The 21,873-nt window shown below is 42.0% G+C and overlaps 1 protein-coding gene across 1 annotated transcript in view; it reads left to right on the top strand.

The window, feature by feature from the left end:
• The window catches only part of CTNND2 (catenin delta 2), a gene marked incomplete at its 5' end in the record, with an annotated part of 536,051 nt that overhangs the window by 238,454 nt on the left and 275,724 nt on the right, over window positions 1–21,873 (top strand). Inside the window, 2 exons of the mRNA XM_082045132.1 lie at window positions 828–1,000; window positions 9,630–10,194. Coding sequence (XP_081901258.1) covers window positions 828–1,000; window positions 9,630–10,194 — 738 coding nt within the window. The remainder of the gene's footprint in view (window positions 1–827; window positions 1,001–9,629; window positions 10,195–21,873) is intronic.

Below are 21,873 nucleotides of genomic sequence, written 5' to 3'. Positions count from 1 at the left end.
CTGATACCTGCCCTCAGAGCAAAAATTGGGGAATTAGCTATGGGCACATGATAAACTAAATCACTTGTACATGAACTTAATGAATATTAGAACATGTTTTAGTTTCACAGAACAACTAAGTAACTGTGGAAGATGTCACTGTTCATGCTCCTAAAATGCCCTTCAGTCTGGCAGCCCAAATTTCAGCTCATTGCCTGCACTTGACTTTCCTGCCGTGCAGTGCTGTGACAGGGAAGGTAAGATAGGCTGACAAAACAGCCATGGGAAATTCACTGAGATCAGGATGAGTCCTGCACGATGAGAAGAGCAATAAATATTTTAAAGGCTGCCATCCATCCCTACAGGCACCAAAGTATTACATCACCATGTGTACATGACAGAGCGGCAGCAATCAGTAGATCTAATGTGCTGGGGGCCCACGGAGGGACAAGTGAGCATTTCCCATGCAGAACAACTGGATATAATTATGTGAAATAAACAAGGATTATCCTTAGACAAAAAGAAAACTCATCAACTATTCTGAGCTGAAATGCAAGACTTCTTTATCAAATAGTACGGTTGGGTGTTTAGGCTTAGAAAATATTCAACAGTCAAAACTGTGTTTTTTTGTAAAGAAAGCAATGTGGTCCATAGCTTTAACACAATAACAATGATGACTGAGTGGTAAAGAAACAATTTAATGTATGTGATTTTTTTATTACTGAAAAGCCAAACTATGAAAAGCTGAAGCCACATACATCTGGTCATTTCAAGGCTCACACAACAGATAATACAGGCACGTTCTTTCACTGAGAATTTCTGACTGCTCTCAAACCCTGTCCCCACAGGGCCCAGCCTCCTCTCCCAGAGCACGCTCCAGCTCAACTCCAAACCTGAAGGGTCCTTCCAGTACTCGTCCAGCTACCACAGCAACCAGACCCTCGCCCTGGGCGAAACAGTGGCCACCCAGCTCCCGGCCCGCAGCAGTCAGGCCAGAGGTGCCATCCAGAGCTACAGCCAGGTACGTGCCCTCAGCACCCTGGGTCTCTCAAAATAGTGCATGGAAGCTCCCAGGAAACAGAGCTGTTCAGTGCCCGCCAGCACATCAGTGTCTGCCTATGCTTTCTGTCTTGTTCAATGCATCCACAGCAGGGTAGAGTTACCACCTTGATTTTCGTAAATCTAAAGTGGGCTGACTTGCACAGTAATAAATTAATCCTGATTAAAAATGAGATTTACATGCCGGTTTTGCTTGCAGATATTTTTGGTGATCACATGTTTAGGCATTTACGTTTTAAAATTTCTGTGACTGTGCTGATCAGGACCCCTAACTAAGGTCTAGGAGCTCCCTGCATTGATGCCAGGATAGTAATGAAAGCAGTAAGTGCCAGCAAACAAAAACAAAGTCAGGCTGACACCAGATGTGAAACCTGCTTGGGACACCATGTGTCGCCCAGTGCTGTGGCCTAATCCCATGTGTAAGAACAAATTTTTGCCTTTTTTTCCCTCCATACTGTATGACAAGCAACTTACCAGGCAGCTACCTGTATGGTTCAAACATTTTGAAAGATTGTTTCAGATACTCATGAAAACTTATAAATCTCTCTCCCTGTCTAAACAATCCCTCCGGGCTCTGACACATAACCCTCTCACCTTCTGTGCTTTTCACCATGACATCAAAGCCTCTCACTGGGAAGTTAAGCTTCACTTTAGACAAAAAATTCTAGAAGTGTTCATGCTTCTGTACATAAACAAAGTCTGTCTGGGTTTCATGGTCAGCTGAGGTTATTTTCTCTGTTTAGATCTTAACCACCCCAGCAATGCAGACCATCTCAGTGTGACACTGGGACACTTTATAATTCAGGATTCTGTAGAAGTGAGTAGTATTTGAATTTCAAAGCCTTAAATTGCTAAGAGATTTCCAGTATTATATAGTCATTGCACAGCTTGTGGGATACCGACAGACATACAAGATTCCATTCTCTCAGTTGGCGCAGAAAAGCTCCCTATCCTCTAAGACTGAAAAATGAAATAAAGCACAGTTAACTCTCATTTCAAATTGGGCAGGTACTTTTTTTCTTCTATGAAGGGTTTAAAATGAGCCTGCACAGGGGTAAGGCCTCAGGGTATTTCTCTGTTTACCAAAGAAGACCTCCCTGATGTTCTTTGGGATTGGAGCCAGCAGGAGAGCAGGACTCCAGCTAGAAAGAAAGAGGAGGCTGTAATAACCAGTTGTAGCCTGGGCAGATGTCATCAGGAGTTTTGCCTGGTGAAAAGCGTCATATCCTGGAGGTTAGCCTGAAAGGGTGTGATGTATTCTTCAAGGTAGATAGGAAATGTACAATGATGGAAAAGGAACAGATTATGAGAGCAACAGAAACAAAAACAAAGAATAAATGAGAGGGGAAGGAGAAAGAATCTCTAAAAAAAAAAAAAAAAAGCAAGAAAGGAAAGTGTTCACTTGTCTATGAATTAGAAATAGTGATATTCTTAATATAAATGTTATCATATTGATAGAAAAGGATGAATAGAAAGGAGACAGGAAAAAATTAATGAGCTAGATTTCTTTCCTGGAAATTACACTGAACAGCCATTGCTTACATCTGAAAAGCCCTCATGAACCATCTACTTCACAGACAACTGGTTACCTTCAAAAAGGTAACTAGAAAATTAGTAAGGCAACCTTTCCTATTTTTTTTTCCTTGGTATGAGAGGGTAGAAAACAGTTTTTCTTCCCATGTTCCTCCAGATTCTACAGTAGATGTTCCCGCAGGAAGATAACTCACAGAACATAACATTTTTTTCATACCATCATTCTGCAAAGGATGCTTGACAACTTCAGGTCAATTAAAATATATCCTGAAAACATTGACAAACTGCCATATAAACTATGAATTAATATCATAATAAACATATAAATGAGGTTTTAATAGGTAAGCAAGATGAGGAAGAGTCAGAAGTTAAAATTTAAAAATTCTGAATGTGACCATTGCTGATCCCACAATTAAGGAGAATCCTTGGAATTGTTTTGCTATCTCTATTGTAATTAAAATACGGCTCAGGAGTCAAAACTGCTCAGATTGTGATAATTTCCTTTGGAATTTGTGTACAAGAAACACAGCTATCTCTGAACATGAATGATAGCCCAAATGCGTGGAAAACATATGTAAATAGTCCCAAGGCCAGCTGTGACAGCAAAAACAATTTCTGAAAATGCAACTGTACAAAAAAGAGAAACTAATTAGTCTTGGGACCTCCTGTATAATGCTGCAAAGTGCAATCCAACATTTTTGTCAATTTGGAGTACTTCATTATAGTTTTTCCACTGCTTAGAGTACTTTAGAACATGAAACTTTTATCTTCTAAATGCTACTAGAATAGGATTTCTTAGCAACAGCTGCTCCTATGGCAGGGAATTACTTCGTTTCCCCACTGAAAACAGTTTCTCAGACTTGGTGTCCAGATCCTGGTATATCTTGCATTAATAAATAAAAGTTATTTGTGAAGAGTCAGTAGTGGCTCTTACTACAAAAAACAGCAGACTTTGCAGGTGAGCTGCTCAAACGTGAATCCTCTATTTGGACAATGTAGTATGTGAACAACTGATTGGGTTTACTGTCATCTTGAAAATGGTCACCTCATGTTGTAGATATTGTAGGAATAAAAAGCATAGCGTGATCTACAAATTCTGGCTTTCTACCTGCTCTGCCACGTGTTTGCAAGGGGAGTGGAAAGGAAGTCAAGACTTCCTCTGGGTGAGGACTTCTTTAGCTTCTGATGATGCTGCGGTCTTTTCAGAGGTAGAGGCAGCAACAGAGGTAAATCTCAACTGCGTATTATCCTGTGCTTCTGAAGCTACTGGGCTGAACAAGAATTTGAAAACCCTTAAAACCAAAAAGTAGATGGAAAATAAAGGTAATTAGAAAAAAGCCATGAAAAATAATTTAACAGTTAAATTTTCTAACATCCATTTTACTATAAGCAGTGCCTGAGTTTGTTATTTGTCAGACCACTGTACCTCACTAGCCCTGTTTAGCATATTAGCAAATAAGTACACGAAGTTGTTCAGTTGTCAAGCAAAAACTGTGTAATGGCCTTTTCCAGTTAGACTCATGGCTCTTCCTGCCATCAGTTGTCTGTGCCACAAGGTTAGAGGCTGCTTGATCATCTACCCAGACAAAATCTAAAATAGGGACTTCACTTCCGGTAGGATGTGGCAGATGATGAGATGTTTAAAACTGGATTCCAAATATGAACATGAGATTTTTCTGTCATTAATGGAAGCAGATGAAATCTTAAAACAGATTGCTCTTATTACGACAGTCACTGTGAGTGAGAACAATTCACTAGTCAAAATTATGATCATGCAAAACTGATCTGCATATTGCTGGTTTGATCCTACAATAGGTGATGATTGCAGCTTTCATTGCTGATTTAAAACCAGAGACTGACCATCTCTGGATACTCTGGAAGGATCTCACACAATTCTCTTTGTGGATGGAAAAGACTATGATGATATTACCTACATTCATCTATACATATGACCTTTGAGACTGAGATCAGGTAGGCTGACAAGTTTTCTTAGTAGTGTTGGGGTGTATTTTGCAAGCACAGCATAGCAATGACCTTGTGCTGGCCATGACCTTTGTGATAAAATTAGGATAAACAGATGGATAGGCCATATCTGAGGGATCCAAAGGTATAGTCTGGCATCTGTTTTCATACAAGTGCATTTGAACATAGGTAGCATCTTCCTAGTTAGGTCAGGAACTTATAAATGACATCAAAGCAGTCCTGCAGAAGAAAGATCTTTCTATAGGTGCTGCCCAAGGACTGAAGTACACTGCATCCCAAAGACAAGAAAATGTTAAGCATTTTCCATACCCTCTTCTGCCGTTTGTAGAAGAATGTTGATAGAGGCATTGGATGGGAGCAGAGTGATACCTTGAGTGAAGGCATATGGGAGGTTCTTTGGGCTAACAGAAAAAAAAAGCCCTCACTAGACTGGCAAGTCTTGCAGTCAGTGAAAGAGAACAGAGCATCACCTAGATTGTGAAACAGAGCTGGACCCTTAGAAGACCACCTGTGTCTCTCGAAAACTCTAGTAAGGATGATCAAGTTTGCTCCCTCAAGCTAGCAACACCCACCAGTATTCAAGAAGCCAAAACAGCCTGGAAGGATGTTCTTCCACAAAACTTGAGCATCCAATTGGAAAATCCTCCATAGAATCAAGAGAAAGCATCTTCTCATGGGCAACAGTGTACTGTATATGACTTCGTTCGTATGGATCAGATAAGAGCAAGTGATCCCTCAAAGTTGCAGAGACCAAGACAAGCTGAAAACCAGTGCTGGCATTTAATGCTAAACTAAAAATGCTGTGGATACAAGTTCATCCAGACCTAAAACAGACAGGCAGACTTACTCAAATGTAACATAACTTTTCAGTTTCTTCTATTATCTGTCAAAGAAGTATACAGGACATTGAGCACATATTGCCATTTCTTAAGGGTGACTGGTACCATGATTCAAATTTTCCAGCATTTTCCTGGAAATTATATCATTATCTCATTCCCAATAAATGGCTATAAAGCCTTTTCTGTTCTTAGTTCTAAGAGTCAGACGGTTGCATTGACAGAAGTTCTGTTCCTTAGCACAAAATCCACCAAGTTTTGGTTTTCTGGTCTGGCATGCCAAAGAAGAAAATAGTTGGAAGGAACTGTAGATGATGTACCAAATAGATCTGCTGCACTTGCTAACATATTCATAATGGTCATCTTGTTCTCTGAGACTTTTGCTATTCAGGTTTTGCTGGTTTTATACACACCATTTTTCCCTCTGGAATCAGTCTCCAAGAATCAACATGCTGATGTTTCAGAATCAGCAGCTGACCCCAAAGGTTTGCTTAACCTGTCTGGCCATCTAGGATTTTGTAATGATTTTGTAATTCCTTATCCATGAAAAATTTTCTGCAGAATAAATAATTCAACACAGTCATTTACCCCTCTCAGTTTCACTTCATAAACCAGAAGTCTTCTGTTGCAGTCTTTCATTTAACCTTTTTCAGTTAAAGTTCTGATTTAAGTTTTCAACTGGAATTGTTAAAAAAAAAAAAAAAAAAAGCTGATGTCCTGAAATTTAGTGCATTAAATGCATGTATGATAGCAGGCAGACCACAGTCAGACTGTTCTCTAGTCTGCTATAACCTAACTGGCACCCTAAGTAATTTTCTGTATACAGCTCTGCAAATCTCATTTTGTCCATATCAGTAGAGAATTATCTTTCTAGTAAGATTAAATGGAAAAGAAAATATTTTCATAGCTTTATTACTGTTCTCATGTTTTTTGGTTTTGGTTTTTATTTTCACACATCTCTGCTGTTAAAAAGGATATATCAGTATCCATATATTGAATCCAAATAAGCAAATCACGCTCCATTTCTTTGGGACACCAGAAAAATTAAATATCTGAGTGTTAGAATAGATATTTACAGGGCTGTAGTAAGAAAGTCCTTGATTTTTTATCACATCTGTGAAACAGATTGATGCAGGAGGATATAACAACTGGGACGCAAATTCACTCTCAATTTATTAGTTTAAACACAGTTTCATTATGAGGTTGACAACAATAATGGATACATGGAAGAATATGGGAAAAATACCATTGTATTTCATTCTTCCATATGAAGTATAATGACACATTGCATGAGCAATGACACGTCTGTATGGTTGTCTTAAAGCAACTGACAGGGAGGAATTGGAATGCATTTTGCCTCTGAAAAGACAAGTGGAGAATGTGACTGTATACTTGGCCCTCTGAAAAAACATAAGAATCCCACAGTAAATTTAAGACAGGTCTGAGATTAGTCACATCCTAGAAAATACTGCATGCTAATGTTTTCATTGCAATCTGTTCATCCAAAAGTTCTCTCCTTCATACAGAGCAAATGCTTAGCTTTTTAGGAAGTGCTATACACTGTGGTTTTAATTAAGCATTTAATTCTTTTGTCCCACCACTAAACATTCCCTATAACAGACAATTGTGAAGTGGGGAATTTTTTGTGTGTGTTTTTGAATTAGTACTTGCAGAATTCTTGCAGCTTTATAGAGATTTATTAGGAATATGGGATAACATTGATTTATTTGAAATTAATTTCTCCAAATCCTTGACATATCAAGCAATTTAGAAATAGATTAGAAAAAGAAATTTTGTATACATGTTGAAAGTGCTTGCCTAAAATCCTTATGATCAGTGACAAACTGTCCTAAGTTACCAGTGTGTTAGCAGTGTGTTGCAGAACACACTGGTAACATTGCAGTAGACTGTATTTTAGAACAATCTTGCTACTTAGCAGTCCAAATAGTATAATTTATTTATAAGTACCAAGTGATAACGTAGCTGTTTCAAACAACCTTTCCTAATGTGCGAAGTTTGCTCTGTCCATGTTGTCTTAAATCTTGCCAGCCTGTTTTGTTTCATAAACGTTGTTATCATACAATTTGAACCTTGAAAATGAAAACCATACTCCAGTCAAATAATTATTGGACAGTCAGTTGCAGGTTAGCCCTTGTTTCCAGTTTAAAGCAGAGACGGTAAGTAGCGTGAACACAGCTTTAAAAATTTCATTGATGTTCCCAGAGTATGCTTTCCTGATTTTTGTTAGGAGTCTCTCAAATGAGAAACTTCAGCTTGTTGACCATTGATGAAAATTTCAAGACTCATACTTGATGCAGTGGAGTCTGTAACTTGCGGCCGCAATCAGAACAGTCCAACTCAACAGCAAGCAAGCTACTTACATCTGTGATCCCCTTGCCCACCGAGCTCTTACCACACAGAATAGTTGGAGGGAACTGTTTACATTACATTTATCTGTAAGGCTCCTTGGGGAGCAAAACATCCTGAAGGCAGTGAGGTTTGGGTCTGGCAGGGCTCCCTTGAGACGCCTGAATGCTATGAGTGCTGTTAGCTTCCACACTACTACTACACACTGGGAGCAAAGCACCAGGAGCAGCTCCTCCAAAGCCTTGCTTCTTGTCCATGTCTAGAAAAATACACATTCTTCCCCTAGATGCAAAGCATTTAAGATGAGAGGTGGGGGTCCAAAAGTAAAAAAAGGACAGAAAAATTCCCAGTGGTTGTACACCAGAAGTACACATCTGGCATTTGGAACCTCATCCTTTGCTTTGATTAGTTTTATGTTGATCTCAGCTCCTGATCAAATCCTTTATGTAATATTGTAGTGAAAAGAAATCAAGTTTCATACCAGGAATGTGGTGCTTTTGTTTATTTTTTTTCCTCTTTTTTCCTGCAGAATGCTACTGAAAAACCATGGTACTATTTAAATGTAAAGCAACGTTGCTGTCAGCATTCACCACACCTCTTGAATTGAGTCACAAAATTAATTATTCACATTTTAAAGGCTTTTCTCGCTACGGAAATCAGTAGCCAAGAGGTGTGTGTGTTTGGGTGAAGCACTGGTCAGGCTGATTCAAACTGCACTGTCAGATCCTGGGATCTGGAGAGCTTTCTGAGGTTTCAAGTAAATCCCCTGCATAACCAGAAAAAAAAAAAAAAAAAAAAAAAAAGTAGTATCTGAAACAAGAGAGCGCTTTCCACCAAAGTGTTGAGCTCTCACTCACTGTAGGGTGGAGTTATTAGAGGATGTTAATGTTACCAGCTTCACAGATGATCTCTTGAGCCTAAGATCCCCGAGAAAAACGAGCATGCCTCTCATGTCTATGGGAAAGCTCCATCCTTTGCTGCTTCAGAAGCGGCTCAGGCACCCAGCTGAAATTTCTAATAGGCAGCATCTGCCGAGGATTTTCGCTCGCTCTCTCCCCCGCCCTCCCCAATTACTGGGTTTAAGGGGAACTTTGCGCTGCCCCGCCCGCTACCGGGGGGCCCCGAGGACGGTGAGGCTGGTCGGTGCGGGGCGCTCCCTCCCTCCCGGTGCAGATTCCCCTGGGAGGGCCCGGGCCCGGCAGCACCTCCCGTGCTCTCCTACCCCTTGGTGCCTGGTCAATAAGCAAGAGGCGACCGGCTGCAGTGCGGGTGATGTTTTCCCGTTCCGCTTCTTCAGGCGACGATGGGGCTGAGGCGAGCGCTGGTCGCGCCCTGTGGCGGCAGCAGGGAAAGCCGGGGGTGGTGTCAGTAGGCGCGGTGTTTTCTCGTGAGGACACCGATTGCTTTTCTATGAGAAAAGTTACTCAATTAAAGCCCCTTCCGTGACTTCAACTGCTCTTTTCTAATGTATGCAGAATAAAACTTTTGGTGGCGGGGGGTATTTATTTATCTAAACTCGGGCTGATATATGACTGGTGTGAGGGTTGGCATGCGAACGCATTTCGGAGCAAGAGACCCCGCAGCAGTTCACCCGACAGCCGGGTGCCGCCTTCAGTCGTGACGGGGAGTTTTGACGCCGCTCAGCCTGAGCCGACGGCCGCTTTTCTCTCAAGGGCTAGAAATGCTTTAGCAGATTAGCGAGTCCCTTAATCCCGGGGGCCGGCCTGGTTTAAGGTCAAAGAGTGGGCTGCGTGCGGCTGGGGGGTCCTTCGGCGAGCGAGCCCCCTCGCCCGGCCCCACGCAGGGCCGGGGGAGCCGGGCGCCCCCCGCCGCCGCCCCCGCTGACGCCTCTGCCTTTCCTTCCCGCAGCAGGGCCCGGGGGGCCGCGGCGCCCACCCGGGCGGCCCGGAGCCGCCGCCGCCGCCCGCCGCCCCGCAGCCGCGGGAGCCCTTCGCGCCCAGCCACGGCAGCGCCTTCCACCTGCCCGAGCCCCAGCACGCCGCCGCGCTCTACTACGCCAGCTCCACGCTGCCGGCGCAGCGGGTGAGCTCCCCGCTGCCCGCCCAGCCCGGCGGCTCCCCCACCAAGCTGCCGCGGGCCGGCTCCGCCGCCGAGGGCGCCGCCTACGCCACCGCGCAGCGCCTCTCCTCCCCGAAGCAGTCCCCCAGCCGCCTGGCCAAGTCCTACAGCACCAGCTCGCCCATCAACATCGTCGTCTCCTCGGCGGGACTGTCGCCATCCCCTATCAGAGTGACCTCCCCGCCCACCGTCCAGTCTAACATTTCCTCCTCTCCTATCCACCAGTTAAGCTCCACCATCGGCACTTACGCCACCCTGTCGCCTACCAAGCGGCTGGTTCACGCTGCCGATCAGTACAGCAAGCACTCCCAGGAGCTGTACGCCACCGCCACCCTGCAGAGACCCGGCTCCCTCGCAGGTAAATCGCTGCCGACAGCGTCTCGGGTCCGCGGCTGAGGGGCGGGGGAGGAGGGGTGCGCGGTGCCGCCGCGCCCGCGGAGGGTGGGTTGACGTGGGGCGAGGGAGAGGCCCTCGGGCGGCAGCGTCCCGCCGAGCCGCCGCGTCTCCCGGGCCGGCGTGGGGTGACACGGCTGCCGGCCGAGGGAGAGGAAGGGGTGGGGTGGGTTTGACAGAAACCCGTTTTGGGGGAATTGTGGCTTTCGTTCCAGCAGCGGCAGGTGGGGAGCGGCAGCCTGGCTGCCTGCTGCTTTAAGAAAGTGCCTCCCTCCTGGCTCATCCTCGTCCTCCCGCTGCTGGGCAGGTGTGCTTGGTGTCGGGAGGGTGCGGGGCTGCCTGTGCTGGGCGCTGAGCTCCTTGCTCTTACCCGCGGTTTGGGTGGGGAGTATGTTACTATGGTGAATCCCTTCTCTACCGCGATCAAAAACTGCGAGCCTTTACCAGAGAGTCAGTCTTCCGTGGATTTACAGGCAGGTCTGGGGTATTTGACAAGTTTGGGGTTACTTAGCAGGAACTATGGGTGTATCAAGTTGGTCCAAGTAATAGGTAGTGGTTGTTTGGCTCTGAGTGTTCTTTAGGGAACAGGCTGTTACAGCTCATTTAACGTCTCTGTAACCACAGACTTTGAACAGATCCTAGAAGTGAGACACTGGTGTGCTGTTCACTAAACCATCTCTCTGCTAAACTGAGCATCCTTCAGGGGTGTTTTTTTTGTGTTCTCAAAATTTCCAGTTTCATTGCTATAGTAACAGCTGCTATGCTCATATGTTCTCTTGTGTGACATAAATAGATTTGAAGATTAATAGGATACATAGGCTTGGCTGTGTTTATCAGGCAGGTACACAAGTTTCTTATTGGAGTTAAAAATCTCAACCCCCTTTCCCCTCTCACACATCTCCCCTCCCCCACTCCAGCAGTTGTTGGCACCCTATATAATTACAGTATGTCTAAATATACAGATGAAATTAACTGGTAAGAAAACATAGCATTAATATATCTCCTTGTAAGAACTTTTTTTATTTTCCTATTTAAAGGGTGGGGATTTGAAAACTTTTGTTTTTTTGTTTATGTCATGTGATTTTTGAAGTTCAGAATGTATAAAAAGATAGCATCACCAGATGATGCCAGAATCGAGATCTTAGGGCACTTACATCAATCCCGTTGTCAAATATCCAATCTAAAATTACAAAGTGTTTTATTTAGCAATTATATTAGCATAATTTCACCCTACTGTGGTCCAACATATGGTTGGCCACAGGTATTAAATAGTGCATTTGTAAAGCAGAAATGTAGGAATTATTATTTTAGGGAGTTTTGCAACTTCATGCTGTAGCAAGAGTTGTTTGAGCCTAAATAGGCATGGAGGAAACTGTCAGCATCAAAGGAATAGAGGATAATTCAATTTAAAATATATATACCTGTGGATATGAACTACCAGCATTTTCCCTAATTTTTCGTTACCTTTGTTCTAGGATAGAAGCCTTTGTGGAAGTTTCTAACAGGCACAGTCTGTATTTCTCTTTATGTACTTTTAACATTGGACATAGTTTTTAGCATTGCAGCGTTAAACCCCTGATGGCTGTTTAATCAGAGCTTGTTCTGGAGGCCCATCATAATGGCTCTGAAGTGCTACAGTGTTCAGGAAGCTGTTCATCCTACACTAGACCCAAGTTGCAGTATGGATTTGAACTTGCTTGGGCTTTTTGGCCAATAGTGGTTGTACAAGCACTCCTAACGGGGTTTTCTATTTTGATTTGAATAAAAGAAATTGGCATTCATTTTCTTGGATCGTTTTTAAATAAAAGCTTTTGATAAGGCTTCTCCATCTCGTATAACAGAGGTACTTCCCTCCCTGCCTCTTGTTAGGACCCACTGTGAGGAGTGGCTTGTCACTGATTTAAGGCTTGGGTGAAAGAAAAGCTTATAGATACATGTATTTAGGAAATGACTGGTGTGTTTTTATGTGGGGTTTAATGGAGAGTGATTTATCATTTGAACGTGTGCTTACATTTATAAAAATTGGTAAAACAACACTTTGTAAAAGTGTTGTGCCAATCATAACAAACATAACAAGTTTCTGAGTTACTGTTTCATAGGGATTTGCTTTTAAGTATTTGAAAAATCTCAGTGTCTTCTGTTATAAAAAATGGAGACTCCTGTAACTAAAATAAGTATTAGTTGACAGACATGCAGAGATAATATTGCTACTAAAAAAAACCAACCATAAAACATCAAAGTGGATGCAACAATGTGTTAGTAAATACTTCTTTTTTTCCACAGTGGTGACATGCCTTTCAAGTAGTCCTTGAAAGGAACTCTATCACATGACCCATTCATTTGCAAAAGTTTCCTCCTGTGTGCTCCGGCCCCTTTTATTTTCCATTACCATTCTGTAGCACCTTCCTCACAGCCTCCTCATTATCCCAGAGTTACACATTTGCTATCAGTGTTAAGTGCCCGACTAATCTCCTAGACTTTCACTGGATTCACTACAGTCAATGGACTACACAGAGGCTTAAAATTAACGTATTCTTTAGAGTTAGCCAGGATCAGATGTTAGGGATACCTCTAAGGTAATCTTCCTTTTTTCCATGGGCATTTTTGCTCAGAATAGGTTTGGTATTTGAGCTGTAAGAATATTCAGTTGTATTATTTCAGGAGTTTTCCAGTCATTGTGTTAGAAATCAAACCCATTGAGAAGAAATGCAAGCAACTATATGTTGAAAAGCTAATATTCAGTAAATGAGACTTTTTTGCTTGTTGTGCACTACATCCAAAGACTGTTTGGTTGGTTTGGGTTTTTTTGTATGTGTTTTTGTTTGTTGGTTTGGTTTCTTGTTTGCTTGTTTGGTGTTGTTGCTTGGTTGGTTTTTGTTGGTTTGTTTGGTTTTTTTCTCTTCAAAAGAGGAGAAGGAGAGGTGGGGAATAGTTGTCACATTGCACTGATTGGTGGTTAACCTGCTGTGATTAATGTGAAGTTTCATTGGGATGTATGTGTCATCACAGGGATGATGTTACTCAAAGTGATCTCTGGGAAGAAAAAGTAATTATCTTTAGTAATTGCTGGGGATAAAAATAATGCATTTGTTTTGGTTTTTTTTGGTGTGATATTAGAAATTTGTACTAGTTCATGAATACTACTATTAGGAGCTACCTAGTTCATGAATACTGCTGGGTCTTAGTATGCTAAACAAACCAAATGGTATCAGTACCAGGGTTTAAAAGATAAGACCTTCAGATATGATCAGGTTTGTGATTGTTTTTAAATTGTAATGGGAAATGTACAGTACAAACACAGATTGCCCAAACCTGAATCTGTGTAAGACTTAATAGAAGAGAAGGCATATTTATATTAATTTCTTGCAAACTCGATTATGAAACAACTTGAACTTATAAAACCAGCAATTCTTAGACTGCATCATGAATTTAAAATAAGCTGTGCAACAGCATGCAATGACTCAGTTTTAACCGAGTAACCTTAGAAACATCTAAAGAAATGGGTTTTAGTCTAGTTATACTTGAACTGTTATCATTGCCAAGCATGTGCGTGTATGGGTATGTGTGTATATAGTGCTTCTTGTGAGCATAGACTTGCCATGTTTATTCCTAGTATAGCTGCTTCATTGCCATGATCTGCCATTACAATTTTGGAAGTAGTTTCCTGATCTGCGCTGCTGTTCAAGCTGATCTGTTCAAGCAGTGATCTGAATCTATAAACCAGGGTTTGTAAATACCTTCTTGCAGCCACCGCACCTGGACTGAGCTGCGGAATGCTGCTGGGAGCCAAACTCACCAAAGCAGCCCATTTTGCCTGAAAGGAGGAGTGTGTAGGACAGCAGGCAGCAGAAACATGGGAAAACACTTTCAGGAGTGTCAGCACAAAGATGCCCACTCTTCATGGTCCTCTGAAGCATCTCCTTCTGGCCAGAATCAGATAGACGGTACTAAGGGAGTAGTGCGATTGCTTAGGAGGAAAGGGAGAAGAGGTGGTGAAAGGGTGTTGTTGAAGGAGTTTGTGACTCAGGTTATGTGACAGGGAAGCAGCCCTTGTGTTACAGAGCCACTCCTGCCTCTTCATCCAGGCTTTGGGAAGACTAGGGACGCATAAGACAGTGGCAGGTAATTTTATGCCTTGCTTTATTACAAAAAACTAAAAAGAAAATAAATATGTTTGAAGACTACATCATGTTCAGCCAGCTGTACTAAAAGGTTAGGTTTAAGAAATGAGTGTTGGTGTGAATCACTTTGTATAATGCTAGCTGGAAAAAATATTACGCAGCTATTCTTCATGTAGTGGTGACATGTTCCACTGAAACAAGAGCTGCAGCATCCCTCAGCCCTGGTGCTGCTGCTGCTGAAAACTTTTGTGCTCAGTCTCATGTTTGCAAACTTCTTTCAGGTCACTGTAAAATCATAAAGTAAAATAATTGGTCATTTGTGATGTAGGACTGTTTGTATGCATGTGTAGTATTACTACTAAAATAACACCGGTTTATAAAAATGTGGTGTGTGTTAAAATATACAATATGCTTTCCACTCTTTTATTGAGCAAAGAGTTCTAAGTATACCAGGATCTTAACTGATTCCTTCTGCTCCTTCCTCTGTCTTGTCTCACTCTTCTGCCTGTTTGCTGGCGGCTTTCTTTTGCCCATTCTCTTTCTGTATGCTTTTCATTACATATGATATGTTGAACCCTGGTTTTCTGTTGAGATTTATGGCAGGACTGCTATTTGATGGTGAGTGTTGACATGTTTTAGTATTTTGCTGTGCAATTATATAGGCAGAGAACAGATCAGCTTATGCAACTGTGTATGAGGTAACCGATATACATTACCACTAGCATGAGTTTAGATTTCCTTTCAGTTGCATGAAAATATTGGATCATCTATACATCACTGGTTCATTGCCATCTTTAAAACAATGTTATCTGGTTAAGTGTTACAATACTCCAGTAAATCACATTGTACTATGTATTTGTGCTAGAATGGCTGCATTACTGCTTGTGAGCATGCATGTGCTCATCCCCTTTTTTCATACCTGTGCATGAGGGAGAAATAAATTTTAGCAGAGTTACATTGTATTAAAATCAATGTTAGTGCTAACCTGAGTTAAAATTAGCTCGGAGTGATTTAAACTGTACACAAGTATTCTTTTTAGACTGCATCAAACACAAGTTCCTATCAACATTTGCAAATGCAGGCAATATTTCACCATATGCATCATCATTCAGCTTCTGAGCAGGGCATTATAGATAAGGAAGGTACAAGTTAAGTGTTAACCCACAGCCAAACTGGACCTACCTCACCCCATAATTAGAAGTTCTTTAGGCCTTAAAATCCTCACCTGAGACATAGGGCTGAGCTAATAAAACAGTCTAGGTGTGAAGTGCAGTTGTACTTATTTGGACAAGTAAGGAAAAAAAATCTTAGGATTTTTTGGCTTTAAGATAAGCTGTGAGATGTGGACTATCAATATGACTGATCAGAACAAAAAGGGCACTCGGTTGTTTCTCTTAACTTTTTTTTTTTGTTGTATTTTTTACAGAATCCTGTATTTCTTCTATAGGGAGAACAAAATTGCTCTGTTAATTTTAACCAAAATATTTTTGTAGTTTGTTTGTTTTTTTCTACATTTTTGCTTGTTTGTTTTGGCTAGAAAATTCCTTTATCTGCTGTCAGAACCTTTACACGTGAGAACACTGTTAGTGTCCTTTTGTTTTGGGAGAGACCTTGCAGTCCTAGGATTATTTTTCTTTTTCTCCTTCTACTCTTGTTTGTTTCGAGACACTTTCTTCTTTGAGGTATCCACTAATATTTCAGATATTAATCAGTGACTTATAATTTGCTGTTTCTGCTACTAAGTTATTTGTTTCTGCATTTTAACCTGAAGGTTACAAGTGTTGGTGTTGGTCTTGGAACTGATACAAATACACAACTCGATGTTCACTTTGCTTTTCTTTGCCACTAGTTCTACTGCCACCTATTCTTTCAGTGATACTTTTGTTATTAATTGTTACAACTGACACATTTACCATGGTGCTCAATTCCAGCTTGTACAAGGTATCCAAAATGGCTGGTCTAGAGCAATAAAGCAGAAGGAGTAAGACGGTTCCTTGAAGTATCATATTATTACCATGTATTTTGTTCCTGCCTCTTTCAAATCTAGCTTACATTAAATTAGTTTGCTTGTAGGAGAGGGATAATTGATGGGGAGCCAAATACAGAGGCCCCGTGTACATGGATATGTCTTTGAGCAAATGAACTTGAGCTTTGACCTCCTGTGTAAGCAAACGCCACAAATATGTCTAAACTTGTATCCTGATTTTGAACTGACCATCACTTTTCTCTTTGCTTCCTGCTCTTGATATCGGAAATCATTTGACTGATCTTCCCAGTGGTCTTTCAAACGGATGAGAAATCAAATAGTGTTGCAAAGTAACAAGCCCTTAGGCGAAGAAAACCAGTCGGCAGCATCGCTGAAAATAGATTCAACTGGTATGAAGCTGCAAGTAGTTTGACTGTGGGGAAACTGAGTGGCAGGGGCTGGTTCTGGGCTTTTAGGTGAGTGTAACATGGAAGAGGCTTCTGATCAGCAGTGAAGCCTGTGCTGGTCCTTGTAACTATACAACCTGGCATGCAGTTTCTGGCCTCTGGTCCTGAACTTGAGAAGTGTAGTTAGAAGGCCGGGATTCAAATGCAAGCCACTGGAAGGAATTTCTTAAGCATCAGAGCAGACTTTAAAAGGTCTTATATACATGCTGAAAAGAATTATGGAAAGGAGCTGAAGTTGACATTGGCAAAAAGCTAGCAGACTAGAGCTGGTTATCTGTAGCAGAAAAATGCATAATCCAAGGATGTGGAAAACTTCTGTTGATTTTTCTTGCCTATTGAAATCTCATAAAATATATGAAGTCAAAGAGCAGCGTTTTGGAAACCTGACTTTTTGGAACTTTTGTTTAGAGCAATGAAAATACATTAGCTGCTGTTGGCACTATGTAACCTTTTCTTAATTATGTTCCTATGTATGATTTTTGGTATGTGAGTTTACAGGAAGTGCTTGGGGCTGTATGGGCTATGATATGTCCAGGCTTTTGGGTCTTAAGGGCATGTTGGAGAGGCTGAGTCTTGTCTGTCCTTGCTATAACCCTTTGGCCCTTAGGTCTGAATGGTGTCTTCACGTGTCTGTTGTCCTCTTCATCTGCCAGGAACATGATTCTGGGTCCCCCCAAAGGTCTTTGGCCTTGGTCTCAATTGTTCAGAGCAGAGGGGAGTGCCATTGTATGGGGTAGGGAGTGTTAGGCAAGGGGAAGGTCTCCTTCAACTTGTATTTCTGATACTCGGGCTTTTGTGGCATCGGTGGAAATATTTGCTTGTGCTGTAGAATCTAAACTGGTGTGTGACTGTGTATTGCTTGTACAGGCTGAGAGAGTTGGGGTTGTTCAGCCTGGAGAAGGGAAGGCTCCAGGGAGACCTTATTGCAGCCTTTCAGTACTTAAAAGGGGCCTACAAGAAAGATGGGGACAGACTTTTTAGCAGGGCCTGTTATGACAGACAAGGGATAATGGTTTTAAACTAAAGAAGGAGAGATTCAGGCTAGACATGAGGAAGAAATTTTTTTACAATGAGGGTGGTGAAACGCTGGCCCAGGGTGCCCAGAGAGGTGGTGGATACCCCATCCCTGGAGACATTCCAGGCCAGGCTGGACGGGTTCTGAGCAACCTGATCTAGTTGAAAATGTTCCTGCTCATTGCAGGAGGTTTGGACTAGATGACCTTTGAAGGTCCCTTCCAACCCAAACTGTTCTATGATTCTGTGATTCTACACTGAGCCAAGAGGGTACATGTGGAAGCTGTAGTTTCCTCCAGGTCTGAAATCCTATTGTGAGGTCTTATGCAATAGCTTGAAAGTGTTTGTCATGGAAGTCTGAACAAATAGTGACAAAAATCCTTAGTCACTTCTGCTCCCCAGGTATTTAAAGGAAGTAAGAACATGCCTTTCATTTTTACCGTGGTGGAAAACTTCATCCTTTCCAGTTGCTGTGGCACACAGACCATTTGCAGTAGACAAAGTAGCTGAGATCTAGAAACTCAGTACAGAGCTAGTCAGTAATCTAGGCATTCATTTGTTGGGATATTTAGAAGCTTTTTGGTTATTGTGTGCACACCAGCTTTAAAGCAGTGCAGGTGCCTTCTGATCAAAAGTAAAGTGATGAACTATGGCAGAAAGAAGGTTGGAATTTGTGGAGTTGAGGAAGGCTCCCTTTATCTAAGGCCAAAACTTTGGTGGGGAGGTGCCCATGGCTGCCCATGCTGAGATGCAAAGTGCTCACTGGTGAAATACATTAGCCACCAGTGGTGGCTGCCAGAAGCTACACTGGACCAAATTCTCTCTATGACCAATTATTGGAGATAAATGAGGCAATTTTACGGTAATCGTAGGGTCAAACTTGAAGATCACCTAGATATGGACCCAGAACAGACAGAATACTTTTTGGTTTTAATAAAAGTGTTATTATGGAGGGCAGAGAGATATTGTCTAATCATAATGAATTCATGGAACTGCATATTATCATAAGTGGGTAGAAGCAAAAGTCAGAATTTAATATGCTAAAATGAGAAGGACCAAGTGATGACTAATCTTACAATTATAAGGCATGGCATATGAAGCTGCCAGTTGGATGACATAGATTTTTAATAAGTACATCAAGTTGCAACTCAGTGTGTGTAAGTAGAAAAGTGCCATATTAGTTTGGATACAAGTGGTCTTAAATCTTAGGCAACCCTCACTTTCCTGAGGAAATTTTTGCATATGCTTTTCTGTATTTCTTTCTTTTTCTGTCTATATCTTGCCTTATGGTCCCTTACCCTCCCCCTCCAAGCCAGGTGTGAACCATCCCTTTTATCAGATAGCCCACTGTGCTGCTCTCAGGCAGTAAAACATTTTGATCGCAGGACTAAAGCTGTCCCTGGATTGAAGGAGTGTTGCCTGGGATGAAGACAAGGGTGGAGAAGGAGCTGTGGCCCTCTGATACTGGTGCAGACTTTCTGCGACTGGAGAGCAAAAGGACTCCTCTCCATGGGGTCCTTTCCCATCCCCACCATCCCGGAACATCCCAGTTCAGCAGAAAGGTGGCCATGTTTACATTTACTCACCAAAAGGTGCCATAAGCTCTTCAAAAGCTTTGTATCAAAGTCCTAGGAGTGTGATCTGTAACGGAGGGTAAGCTGGACTCTTTCAGATATTTTAGGGAGGGGAGAGGGAAAGAAGGTGGAGGGAGAAAAGGCAAAAGCCCATTGTATTTTTGAGGTTAATATGCCCTGAAGAAAGGGAGGATGGAGTAAAAGAAAAATTGCAGACCCACTAATCGCAGTGCTTTGTTGGGCTTTACAACAAAAGCTGACATAAAGTATAATGCAAGACGTGAAGGTGGTAAATGGTTAATGGGATAATTTGCAACATAAGTTCACCAAAACCAGATTGTGCTGCAATAACCTGCTTACTGACCTTTTCCTAGATTATATGTGGTGTCCTTCTGTTTCCTGTCAGAGCCCTGGGCACATGTTTTCTGTAGTACCACTTGGAAAATGTTTAGTTAAGCTGGAGAAGATGGATATTCTTGCAAGAGTGTAGTTGGACAAGGACCTGGGCAAAGGAGCATTGTCAGTTTGTCATTTTGAAAATCAAATTAATGGAAATGAAGGATGTTACTAATAAAGTCCCAGAAGGAGAACTCTTTTGGCCACTTGAAAAATACTTTTTCATCTTATTATCTCAACACAACCCCCTGAAATATGCCAAGGAAACTGATAGGGGAATATTAAGAGGCATTTTCTGAAGAAAGATAAATCCTGTGTAGAGAGTGTTTCGCAGATCAGTGTGAAAGAATAGAATTGGAGCCAAGCTAATAGCGCACCTAATAGATAGTTACAAATTAGGGGTCTTTGGCTGAAAACAAGAGTAGGAAAAGACCTGGCTGACCTGCTTGACTACAATACATCTCAGGAACATAATAAAATCATAATAGAGTATTTCATGGCCTTATCACACAACAAGCAAAACTGAGAGTGTTATGAATGGTTACGATTTCATCTGGGGAACTGTATACAACTGTGACCCTGTGTGGGCAAGGGAGACTGTTTCCAGCCCTTTTCTCTTCTGAACTGATCTGCCTGGATGATCAAGAAATTCAGCTGTCTGTTGTTTGCAGACCTGACTTAGTGTGTTTCCTTCTTAATGGAGGAAGGACTGCTGGCTTATGTAGCTGCTGTTAGTAAATGGAGGTTATACATCATGAATGCTGAATCCTGGTAAGAGGGAGTAATTTGATGAAGGTTTTTCTAGCCTTTTTTCAGAGACAGCTTTTAGGAAGTAGCAGAATAGTAGCGTCTGAGCGAGGAGGGAGTGAGGGCAAAAGGTAATACCAAGCAAATGGCTTGATTTCACCAACAGGCTTTGCTTTTATGGCTTTGGCTAACCAGCCGTGATGCTTTTGGCTTATATGGAGGATCTTTGTGGCAACTAAAACTCTTCAGTTTTCTCTCGAAGAATTACAACTGGTAGCCATGTTGAAGATAAACGGACTCTTGAGCCATGATTGCACTTCCTCTGTTCTTTGACCAACCTTCAAAGTTTTCAAGGCTTATGCATCAAAGTTTTGCATTTCTTTCAGTCTGAAGTTGGAGTTCTTGTCTAGCCCATGTCATTCTTGTTTGTGTTGTACCTTGAGCTGCTTTTGGCAAGAATCTGAAACTAATGCTGAACGTAACTGAGCAGTCTCCTCCAAAGTGATCCAGTTTGTATCCTGCCCTGCTTAAGATCCTATGTTGAGAGTCTGAGAATCTGAGGATTAACTGCCTTAGCCAAGAATTGCGTTTTCTCAGAAGTTTATCAAGATTGTGATGGATTGCACATCACTGCTTTTCTCAGTCTGCAGTAGGTTTCAGGTCGCTTTTGTAAAATCAGGCAAAACTTGATGCAAATGTCTTCAGTTGGCCCCTCAGTTCAGGCAGGACAGAGAACTGTTTGAGAGAGTCCAGCGTGGAGTCACAAAGATGATTAAGGGAGTGAAACATCTCCCTTATAAGGAAATGCTGAGAGAGCTGGGTCTTTTTATCTTGGAGGAGACTGAGGGGCGACCTCATTAATGTTTATAAATATGTAAAGAGTGAGTGTCATGAGGATGGAGCCAGGCTCTTCTCTGTGACAACAAATGATAAGACAAGGGGCAATGGGTATAAGCTGGAACACAGGAGGTTCCATTTAAATTTGAGAAGAAACTTCTTCTCAGTGATGGTGACAGAACACTGAACAGGCTGCCCGGGGGGGTTGTGGAGTCTCCTTCTTTGGAGACATTCAAAACCTGCCTGGACACCTTCCTGTGTAACCTTGTCTAGGTGTTCCTGCTCTGGCAGGGGGATTGGACTAGATTATCTTTTGAGGTCTCTCCCAATTGCTAACATTCTGTGATGCTGTGATTTAGCTGGACATATGATTGTGGAAGTGATTGTTTCATGGGAGAGGGATTCATTTGAGATGCAAATGATGTTGATTTACATTTATGAATAACCAGGAACTAGCTGTGGGACAGTTCAGAATCCCTCAAGTGTTTGTTATATTTGGACTAACGTGCTTCTCATCCTTCT

This window comes from Streptopelia decaocto (assembly GCF_964273445.1).
Source record: "Streptopelia decaocto genome assembly, chromosome: 2".
NCBI classification, from domain to species: Eukaryota; Metazoa; Chordata; class Aves; order Columbiformes; family Columbidae; genus Streptopelia; species Streptopelia decaocto.
Note: the sequence above shows the minus strand (reverse complement) of the source record. Positions and strands in the feature narration are given on the sequence as shown.